The sequence below is a fragment of the Mustela nigripes genome, chromosome 18 (genome assembly GCF_022355385.1).
Source record: "Mustela nigripes isolate SB6536 chromosome 18, MUSNIG.SB6536, whole genome shotgun sequence".
Classification (NCBI taxonomy): domain Eukaryota; kingdom Metazoa; phylum Chordata; class Mammalia; order Carnivora; family Mustelidae; genus Mustela; species Mustela nigripes.
The window spans coordinates 21,962,131-21,973,773 of NC_081574.1; the positions used below are offsets into that span (position 1 = coordinate 21,962,131).

The following is an 11,643-nucleotide window of genomic DNA, read 5'->3' on the forward strand; positions in this document are numbered from 1 at the left end:
AACAAATGTTTTTGGAGTACCTACGCTGTGGCAGGTCATTGGGGATATATTTAGCAAAACAGTGATAATCTCTATGGCAGTTTTGTTTTGTTTATTTATTTATTTATTTAATTTTCAGGGTAACAGTATTCATTGTTTTTGCACCACACTCAGTGCTCCATGCAATGCGTGCCCTCTTTATTTATTTATTTATTTATTTATTTATTTTCGGCATAACAGTATCATTATTTTTTCACCACACCCAGTGCTCCATGCAATCCGTGCCCTCTATAATACCCACCACCTGGTACCCCGACCTCCCATGCCACCGCCACTTCAAACCCCTCAGATTGTTTTTCAGAGTCCATAGTCTCTCATGATTCACCTCCCCTTCCAATTTACCACAACCCCCTTCTCTCTAACTCCCCATGTCCTCCATGCTTTTTGTTATGCTCCACAGATAAATGAAACGATATAATTGACTCTCTCTGCTTGACTTATTTCACTCAGCATAATCTCTTCCAGTCCTGTCCATGTTGCTACCATCAGAAAGGATGAATACCCAACTTTTGTAGCAACATGGGCAGTTTTTTTTTTTTTTTAAGATTTTATTTATTTATTTGACAGAGATCACAAGTAGGCAGAGAGGCAGGCAGAGATAGAGAGGGGGAAGCAGGCTCCCTGCTGAGCAGAGAACCTGATGTGGGGCTCGATCCCAGGACCCTGAGATAATGACCTGAGCCAAAGACAGAGGCTCAACTCACTGAGCCACCCAGGCAGCCCTCCATGGCAGTTTTAATTCGGTAGGAGAAACAGAGATTAATTTAGATAATCATTATATACCAGTATATAGTTACAAGTTGTAGTGAGGAGTATTAAAGGCAAAGACAAGTGCTGAGAGAGAAGAGAGACCAGACTTAATTAGAAAGACAGATAAATCTCTCTTGGAAGAATATTTGAACTGTTCTTTGAGGAATGAATGGAGTGGGATAGGCACATGTCAGGAGTGGAAGGTGTTGCAGAGAAATAGGAGTCCAGGCGTTTAAAAGAAAATGCAGATAGGAAGTTCCTGAGTTAGAAAAAAAAAAAAAAAAACAAAAAACAACCCACAAAACTTTAGGATCATGAAAGAATGAGAGAGTACAGGTATAGCTCAGTGTATGAAGCCAGAGGAGAAATGGTTTGACTTGAAGCTGGGGCACTAAGGGGGCAGAGCCACACATAACATTAGAGGTAATCTTAAAGATCATGGTCTTTCTTGTCAGAGTATTGAAATCATCGAAGGCAAATTACTCTGATCTGAGATGTATCTTCAAAATATTACTTTGGCTTCAATGAAGAGAAAAGCCTGGAAAGGAGCAAAAGTAAAGTTGGGAACATTATTTTTGGTAATATCTCCTTTGTCTAAGTAAGAGATGATAGTAGTTGCAACTTCAGTAGCATAAATCATAGGAGAAGCAGATGCATTGGAGAAACATTCAGAATGAAATGTACTGTACTCAGGACTAGATTGAGGGAGTGAGAGAGAAAAATATCTTAAGTACCAGAAATGACTGGAAGAGAGAGTAGTGAGAGGAATGGTCCCATTCTTGACAGCTCTGATGAAGCCATAGGTGCTTGCTCACCAGGCTCTATTTAACCCTTGATCTTAGCTTCAGAGATAGCACTGCAATTCTTACTCAAACAGGGGGTTGGAAAGACAGTAGATCTATCTTCTACTTCCTTCTTTTTACTGAATTCATTCACCCCATTTACTCTCATGAACCAGGTATTGTGCTAAGTTCTTGGACATAACTCTGTGTCCAAATCAGGAAGAAGGACAGCAAACCTTTATGTGATTATAATACAGTAGGTTAAGCACTGTGAGGGGCTGTGGAAGCACAGAGAGGGAGACAATGACTCAAACTGGAAGGTTCAGCGGGGCTTACTGGAGAAGCTGACATCCTAGCTGAGTATGCAGAATGATCAGTCGGAATTTGCCAGGAAAGAACTAGAAAAAGGACACAGGCGCAGACAAAAATGTGCAGACCAGTCAGGTACTAGAATGTGGCTGAGCCTTCCAGAAGAGGGCATCTAATGGGCTCAGATCTAAAAAGCAGGGGTACGAAAAGTCTGAAGAATGATGATTTCTTTCTCTCAAAAAAGTTGGGGAAAAAAATTATCCAACTAGTGCAAATTGAACAGCTGATGTCACACACTTGAACAATTAAATGCTGCCTTGTAATACATGTTAAATATTTGTGCAAATCATCTTTCCAAGCAGATTATAAGCACTTTTAGGGGAGAGTTATAATGTATAAATTTCTCTGACAGAGTCAAGGCTGGCTTTAAGTTCATCAATAGGTGGTCCATGATAATTATTAATTGGCAGACAGAAGTAACATTTCTTGGGAAAAAATACCGCAGGCCATTCAAACCAAATGTGTGACTTGAAACTTCTTTTTCAGGCTAACTATAAATTTTGTATATATTATTCCTCAAACTGATTAGTACTCATAATTAAAATTCTTTGAATTTTTAAATGGAACATTAAATAGAAAATTCCAAGGTGATAATTGTGCAAATTATAACTGTTAGCTGTACTTTTTTTTTGAGGATGCAAACTAGATTTCATAGAAATAAATGAATATTCACACATGTTTTATTTCATTGAGGGGAAAGTGCCTATTTTTAAACTCTCTGAAGAAACTTTCAATTCAGCTCTCGCGCTCTCCGCTGCTGTAGCTGGACCCTTCGCCTTCGCCACAGCTCAGCATCTGCACATCCCTACAATGGCTAAAACAGCAATGGCCTACAAGGAAAAAATGAAGGAGCTGTCCATGCTGTCACTGATCTGCTCTTGCTTTTACCCCGAACCTCGCAACATCAACATCTATACTTATGACGATATGGAAGTGAAGCAAATCAACAAACGTGCCTCTGGCCAGGCTTTTGAGCTGATCCTGAAGCCACCATCTCCCATCTCAGAAGCCCCACGAACTTTAGCTTCTCCAAAGAAGAAAGACCTGTCTCTGGAGGAGATCCAGAAAAAACTGGAGGCTGCAGAGGAAAGAAGAAAGTCTCAGGAGGCCCAGGTGCTGAAGCAATTGGCAGAGAAGAGGGAACATGAGCGAGAAGTCCTCCAGAAGGCTTTGGAGGAGAACAACAACTTCAGCAAAATGGCGGAGGAAAAGCTGATCCTGAAAATGGAACAAATCAAAGAAAACCATGAGGCTAATCTAGCTGCTATTATTGAACGTCTGCAGGAAAAGGAGAGGCATGCTGCCGAGGTGCGCAGGAACAAGGAGCTGCAGGTTGAACTTTCTGGCTGAAGCGATGGAGGGATGGCACGCCCCACCGTTAGTAAATCCCCCTGCCTATATTATAATGGATCATGCGATATCAGTATGGGAAATGTATAACATGGTTTAAAAAGAACTCATTATAAAAAACAAAAAACAGAATCAAAAATTAAAAAAAAAATTCAATGCGAAAAAAAAAAAAAAGAAACTTTCAATTCAGATTTAGTTTCATGTTAGTTTTTTCTGTTTTCTTTTCTTTAGCTTCTACTCTGCTCTATTCAATATGACAGATTGGTGCTTCAATTATATTTTTAGAATTTGAGAACATGCCTAACTTTTAAGATATTTTATAGAGGTATTTTGGACTTTATGGAATTTTGGACTTTGAGAAATAACCAAGTAGCGATGTAAAAACCTGACCTGAGTCCCAGTGTCCAAATCCTTAACAGGCTGTAACAAAATCTACCCAGTGCAGTTGGAATGTGTTCTCACCATTTGGATTTGCCAAACTAATACTTAGGAGAGACATGGGGGTATGACTACTTAAGAAGTAGAAAGGTGGGCCAAGAGTTCAAATCTGGATTTTTTTAAACACTAATCTTCACTTCCATTAAATAAGTCTTCACTGGAGTGCTGACTTAATGCTGATTTTCAGTTCTTCCTAAGACTTTATGTAATCTATACATTTTTGCTTCCTGTTTGCATCTGGTAATCACCTTTAATCAGCTCGCTTCCCAGCAGGGGAGAATTTACTTGGCTGCTCTCTTACTGTTTTGCAACTTAAATTGTCTTGCTTTTAACTTTCTTGGTAATATTTTTATTCCTTAATCTCAAAAGCATTACTTAATAGACAGGAGTGGTGATTTTAAAAATCAAGCTATCTATATGTTGTGAAGGGCAAAAAGACACTGGAAAAAAAATCAAATGCTGTTCTAAAATTTTGTAGTATGCTATGTATATATTTATATATGGTAGCATGTATCCACTTCAATAAATGTAAGCTAATTTCCCAATCTAAAAAGCACTGGATTTTTAAGGTTTGAAATGGTCCTCAAGAAACATTTCCCGGGGCGCCTGGGTGGCTCAGTGGGTTAAGCCGCTGCCTTCGGCTCAGGTCATGATCTCAGGGTCCTGGGATCGAGTCCCGCATCAGGCTCTTTGCTCGGCAGGGAGCCTGCTTCTCTCTCTCTCTCTCCCTGCCTCTCCATCTACTTGTGATTTCTCTCTGTCAAATAAATAAATAAAATCTTAAAAAAAAAAAAAAAGAAACATTTCCCTTAAAATTGATGAAGAAACAGCAATCTGACAAAAAACAACACTAGCCAAAGGAAGTTTCAGGGCCTGGATCATACTAGAAAGCCAAACTGATGGCTTTCTAAACTTTTTTTTAAAGATTTTATTTATTTATTGGACAGAGAGAGAGATCACAAGTAGGCAGAGAGGCAGGCAGAGAGAGAGGAGGAAATGGGCTCCCCGCTGAGCAGAGAGCCCGATGCGGGGCTCGATCCCAGCACCCTGGGATCATGACCTGAGCTAAAAAGAGAGGCCCAACCCACTGAGCCACCCAGGCGCCCCTGATGGCTTCCTTCAAATGAACCTTAATATCTTGCAATTTGCATCAATATATTAAGCATGTTCGACTTTAGTATCTTGAATGACACAAAGCAAGAGCTTATGTTTATCTTTGAAGCTTCTATTTATGTTGAATTAAGTAGTAGGAAAATCTACTGTGATTTTTTTATTTATTTAAATAGTGCATTTATGTTGTTTATTTATCAGAAATGATACCATTGGTAATTTATGTTACTTATTTTTGAGGATGTTGCCTAATTATTATCTGGAAATAATTCCATACTATTGGTTAGTGAAAAATACTCTAAATAATTAGCAGTGTATCTTTTTTCTAGAACTAGCAATTTTTTCTTACAGATTAAAAGTCTGCTGTTCTTGAAGAAAAATGTGAGATGTGCTATTTACATGTATTCCTTTTTTGTTTCATTTTGTTTTGTTTTTGGCTGGGGAAAGAAAGTATTTTTCCATGGCTTGTAATAAAATTGTAAGCCCAAATAATTGGAATTGTGGGGCATTGGGCTGTTTCTAATGCAATATGACTGATTCCTTAAGAAATATATTAAGGTCAAATCTACATTCAATTATATAAGGCAGGGAAATAGGTTTCTTTATATGAGTAATATATAATGACATAAATATAATCAAATCAATGCTGATAACATAATTATAAAACTATATCAATTTTTCCTTCAAATTTGTAAGTGAAAGAAAAAAATCTCAAAAAATGATTTTTTTCAGCAGAATTTCTTAATGATCAAAATATGACCAATGTTTTATATGACAATCTGTCAGTTTCTAGTGTTCACAGAAATTAGTTAATATATGGAAACTCTTGGGCAGTATTTCCTTCAGCTTCTTTTTTAAGAGGAATACTTAGAACTCAAAAAGGAACTGGAAAAAAACGTCAATGGGGATGAAAGATTGTGAAGAATATAAATTCCCAAATTATTTACAGTAGAAAAAAACCATGATTTTCAAAGGTAATGTATGATTGAGTCCATCTATTTTCATTGTATTTTTTTCAAAAATTATTTATTTATTTGACAGACAGAAATCACAGGTAGGCGGGGGGTGGTGGAAGCAGGCTCCCTGCTGAGCAGAGAGCCCGATGTAGGGCTCGATCTCAGGACCCTGGGATCATGACCTGAGCCGAAGGCAGAGGCTTAACCTACTGAGCCACCCAGGCTCCCTGTTTTCATTTTAGAAGAACAATAGGTGAACAAATAATAGGAAAGAAAATTATGATTTTTCTTATACATAGCATTTGTATACCATATTACAAAGAGCTATTAGGAAATATTTTTTTTTTTTTTTTTTTTTTTAGGAAATATTTTTATACTCTGTGATGTCAATATGACTGGGCCACGGAGTCCTCAGCTATTTGGCCAAACATTACTCTGGGTGTTTCAGTGAGTGTTTTTTAATGAAATTAACATTTAAATCCATAGAATGAGTAAAGCAAATTGCTCTCCAAAATTGGGTGGGCCTCATTCCATCAGTTGAAGACCCAGACAAAACAAAAGGCTAACATTCCCTTGAAAAGAGAGAGAATTCTCCTGCCTGACAGATGGCCTTTCAAATAGGCTGTCTTCTCTTTCTGGTTCCATAGCAACTTGCAGCCTTTGGATTCAAACTGGGACATTGGCTCTGCAGATTTTGGAATGCCCAGTTTCCCAAATCCCATGAGCCAATTACTTATAATAAATATCTCTCTGTGTAGATAGATAGATAGATAGATAGATACATACATACATACATATAGGTTACATAAAGGTAGAGATAAAGATAGATACAGATAGAGATGGAGATACTTGTCTCTCTGGAGAACCCTGACGAATACACTTAATATCATGTTCTTCGACACCCCTGAACCCTCCTGTGATCCTGGTAATACTTTATGTCTTTCTAGTATTGTCAGTAACTTGAACTATCCTTCACAAGGACAAATGCAGTTTTTTCAAAAATTCTTAAGTCTTCTCCTCCCACCTCACTCCTTCACTTTCAGCAGCCTCCTATCATGTAGGTAAAACAAATGTCATGCAAATGCCATGCCATGCATTAAGAAAACACCTAGAGGTTCCTCATTTCTTTATGTTAAAAGAAAAAAGGAAACAATTTGCCTCCTGGCCTGTGCTGTTGTGATACAATCCCTTCTACCTTGTTTAGGCAGTTGTTCTATTTGTCATCCTTTCTCTCTCTCTTTTTTTTTAAATTTCTTCTTCTGTTTTAAAACTTTTTATAAAATCTGAATGTGTTCAATCCTCTTCTATCACAAAAATAAAACACATGAACAAACAAACAAAAATACCCTTCCCTTTAGCAGCCCCTTCTACTTTGCCTGATATTTCTCCCCTTCCCACATCACGTTTTCTGAGATCATTATTTGCATTTGCTCTCTTGTCCTCTTTACTCCCAGTTACATGTTTGAGGTACCAAAGCAGTCACTCCACTATAATTTCTTACTAAAGAAATTATAAAAATAAAAGATAAAACACAACTCCACTTAAGTTATCCACAATTTTATAATTAGAAAACCTAAAAAGAAGTTTTTTGAATTTAAGAATTTACTTCCATTATTCTGAAGGTAACATTTTATGTTGACTTTCCTATGAACATGGCGGTGGCATCTTAATTGTTTCTGGATTTTTCAGTTTTTTTGAGGGATGCATGGATGGCTATATATTTCCCCCTTAGGATGGCCTTTGCTGTATCCCATAGGTTTCAGACTGAAGTGTCTTCCTTCTCATTGGCTTCCATGAATTGTACAAATTAATAAAATTATGAATGAAAAGGGGGAGATCCCAACCAACACCAAGGAAATAGAAACAATCATCAGAAATTATTATCAACAGTTATATGCCAATAAGTTAATCAACCTAGATGAAATGGATGCATTCCTGGAAACCTATAAACTTCCAAAACTGAATCAGGAAGAAATTGACAACCCGAATAGACCACTATCTAGTAACAAGATTGAAGCAGTGATCAAAAACCTCCCCCAAAATAAGAGCCCAGGACCTGATGGATTCCCTGAGGAATTCTACCAAACTTTCAAAGAAGAAATAATACCTATTTTCCTGAAACTGTTTCAAAAAAATTGAAGCAGAAGGAATACTTCCAGACTCTTTCCATGAAGCCAGAATTACCCTTATCCCCAAACCAGGCAAAGACCCCCCAAAAAAGGAGAATTTCAGACCAATATCACTTACATGGATGCCAAGATTCTTAACAAGATCCTAGCTAATAGAATCCAACAGTACATTAAAAAGATTATCTACAGGGGCGCCTGGGTGGCTCAGTGGGTTGGGCCACTGCCTTCGGCTCGGGTCATGATCTCAGGGTCCTGGGATCGAGTCCCGCATCGGGCTCTCTGCTCGGCGGGGAGCCTGCTTCCCTCTCTCTCTCTCTGCCTCTCCATCTGCTTGTGATTTCTCTCTGTCAAATAAATGGATAAAATCTTTAAAAAAAAAAAAAAAAGATTATCTACAATGACCAGGTGGGATTTATCCCTGGGTTGCAAGGGGAGCTCAACATTTGCAAATCAATCAATGTGATAGAACAAATCAATAAGATAAGAGAGAAGAACCACACAGTCCTCTCATTTGATGCAGAAAAAGCATTTGACAAGATACAACATCTGTTCCTGATTAAAACACTTCAAAGTATAGGGATAGAGGGAACATTCCTCAACTTCATAAAATCTATCTATGAAAAACCCACAGCGAATATCATTTTCAATGGAGAAAAGCTGACAGCCTTTCTTTTGAGATCAGGAACGTGACAAGGATGCCCACTCTCACCACCCTTGTTCTACATAGTGTTAGAAGTCCTAGAAACAGCAGTCAGACAATAAAGAGAAATAAAAAATATTCAAATTGGCAATGAAGAAGTCAAACTCTCTCTGTTCACAAATGACATGATATTTTATATAGAAAACCCAAAAGACTCTACCCCCTAACTACTAGAACTCATACAGCAATTCAGTAATATGGCAGGATACAAAATCAATGTACAGAAATTAGTTACTTTCTTATTTACTAACAATGAAAATACTGAAAGGGAAATTAGAGAAGTGATTCCATTTACTATAGAACCAAGAACCATAAGATACCAGGGAATAAACCTAACCAAAGAGGTAAAGGATCTGTATTCAAGGAACTACAGAACACTCACGAAAGAAACTGAAGAAGACACAAAAAGATGGAAAACCATTCCATGCTCATGGATCAGAAGAATAAACATTGTTAAAATGTCTATATTGCCTAGAGAAATCTATACTTTCAATGCCTTTCCAATCAAAAATCCAATGGCATTTTTCAAAGAGCTGGAGCAAACAATTCTAAAATTTGTATGGAATCAGAAGAGACCCCAAATTGCTAAGGAAAAGTTTAAAAAGATAAACAAAACCGAGGGTATCACGTTGCCTGATTTCAAGCTTTACTACAAAGCTGTGATCACCAAGACAGCATGGTACTGACAGAAAAACACACGTAGATCAGTGGAACAGAGTAGAGAGCCCAGATATGGACCCTCAATTCTATGGTCAAATAATCCTCAACAAAGCAGGAAAAATTATACGGTGGAAAAAAGAAACTCTCATCAATAAATGGTGCTGGGAAAATTCGACAGCATGTGTAGAAGAATGAAACTTGACCATTGTCTTACACCGTACACAAAGATAAATTCAAAATGGATAAAAGACCTCAATGTGAGGCAGGAATCCATCAGAATCCTAGAGGAGAACATAAACAGTAACCTCTTCGACATCGGCTATAGCAACTTCTTTCAAGATATGTCTCCCAAGACAAAGGAAACAAAAGTGAAAATGAACTTTTGGGACTTCATCAAGATCAAAAGCTTCTGCACAGCAAAGGAAACAGTCAACAAAACAAAGAGGCAACCCACGGAATGGGAGAAGATATTCGCAAATGGATGGAGATGGAGAGGAGAAGGGAGTTGAGGGAAATTGGAAGGGGAGACAAACCATGAGAGACTGTGGACTCTGAGGAACTAACTGGGGGTTTTAGAGGGGAGGAGGTTGGGAGGTTGAGTGAGCTTGGTCGTGGGTATTATGGAGGGCACGTGTTCCATGGAGCACTGGGTGTGGTGCATAAACAATGAATTCTAGAATGCTGAAAAGAAATTAAAAAATAAATAAAAATTAAAAAAAAAGAATATATACTCCATTTATATTAACGAAAAGCAAAAAAAAAAAAAAGTAAATCATAATATATTTCTGTATGGTACAAATAATTCAATGGATCTTTATTGTCTTCCCTCTAGCAACTCCTCTCACCTGTTCTGTAACACTTAGACTCTGTCCTAGAAACATATGGGAGTACTATATAGCACCTTAATTTCTTAAAGAATGGGCAATTATTCTTTTATCTTTGGGCTTTTGCACGTAGTTTTGTTTTTATTATTTCTTCTCATTCAGTTAAATCCTATTTTATTTTATTTTAAATATTTTATTTATTTATTTGACAGAGAGAAATCACAAGTAGACTGAGAGGCAGGCAGAGCGAGAGAGAGGGGGAAGCAGGCTCCCTGCTGAGCAGAGAGCCTGATGCAGGACTCGATCCCAGGACCCTGAGATCATGACCTGAGCTGAAGGCAGCAGCTTAACCCACTGAACCACCCAGGCGTCCCATTAGTTAAATCCTATTTTAGATATCAACTTAGATTTGGGACCTCATCAGGGTAAAAAGCTTTTGCACAGCAAAGGAAACAATCAATAAAACAAAAAGTCAATATAGAATGTGAAAAGATATTTGCAAATAACATATCAGATAAAGGGTTAGCATCCCAAATCTATAAATAACTTATCAACTCAGGACCCAAAAAATAAAGAAAAATACAGTACAGAAAGGGGCAGAAGACATGAACAGACATTTCTCCAAAGAAGATATACAAATGGCTAACAGACACATGAAAAAAGGCTCAACACTACTCATCATTAGGGAAACACGAATTCAAACCACAATGAAATACCATCTCACATAGGTCAGAATGGCTAAGATGAGCAATTTAGACAACAAGAGGTGTTGACAAGGATGCAAGAAAGAGGAGCCCTCTTACACTGTTGGTGGGAATTCAAATGAGGGCAGTCACTCTAGAAAACAGTAGGGAGATTCCTCGAGAAGTTAAAAATAGAACGACCCTATGATCCAGCAATTGCACTATTAGGTATTTATTAAAAATACTGATTCAAAGGGGCACATGCAGCTGAATGTTTACAGCAGCAATGTTCATAATAGCCAAAATATCGAAAGAGCCCAGATCGATTAACAGGTGAATGGGTAAAGAAGATGTGGTAATAAATATATATATATATATATACATACACACACACACACACACACACACACACACACACACAATGGAATAATAGTCATCAAAACGAATGAAATCCTTGCCATTTGCAATGATGTGGATGGAACTACAGTATATTATGTTAAGCAAAATAAGTCAGAGAAAGACAAATACCTTGTGATTTAACTCATATGTGGAATTTAAGAAACAAAACAGATGAACGTAGGAGAAGGGAAGGAAAAATAAAATAAGATAAAAACAAGAGAGGGAGACAAACCATAAGAGACTCTTAATTATAGAGAACAAACTGAGAGTTGCTGGAGGGAAGGTGGTTGGGGGAAAGAGGTAATTGGGTGATGAGCATAAAGGAGCACATTTGATGTAGTGACCACTGGGTGTTATATGAAACTGATGAATCACTAAATACCACTCTGAAATTAACAATACACTAAATGTAACTAACTTGAATTTAAATAAAACAAAAAAAAAAGAAAAAGAA

The 11,643-nt window shown here is 37.5% G+C and overlaps 1 protein-coding gene across 1 annotated transcript; it reads left to right on the forward strand.

Moving 5' to 3' along the window:
• The first annotated feature begins 2,685 nt into the window (after positions 1–2,685).
• On the forward strand, positions 2,686–3,445 carry LOC132006320 (stathmin-2-like). The gene has a single exon (XM_059384041.1). It carries the CDS (start codon positions 2,751–2,753, stop codon positions 3,288–3,290), a length of 540 nt encoding a protein of 179 aa, XP_059240024.1. The 5' UTR covers positions 2,686–2,750; the 3' UTR covers positions 3,291–3,445.
• The last annotated feature ends 8,198 nt before the right edge of the window (positions 3,446–11,643 follow it).

Bases quoted from the DNA above. Each gene is read 5' to 3' on its own strand.
- LOC132006320 (XM_059384041.1), top strand. From the start codon at position 2,751: ATGGCTAAAACAGCAATGGCCTACAAGGAAAAAATGAAGGAGCTGTCC.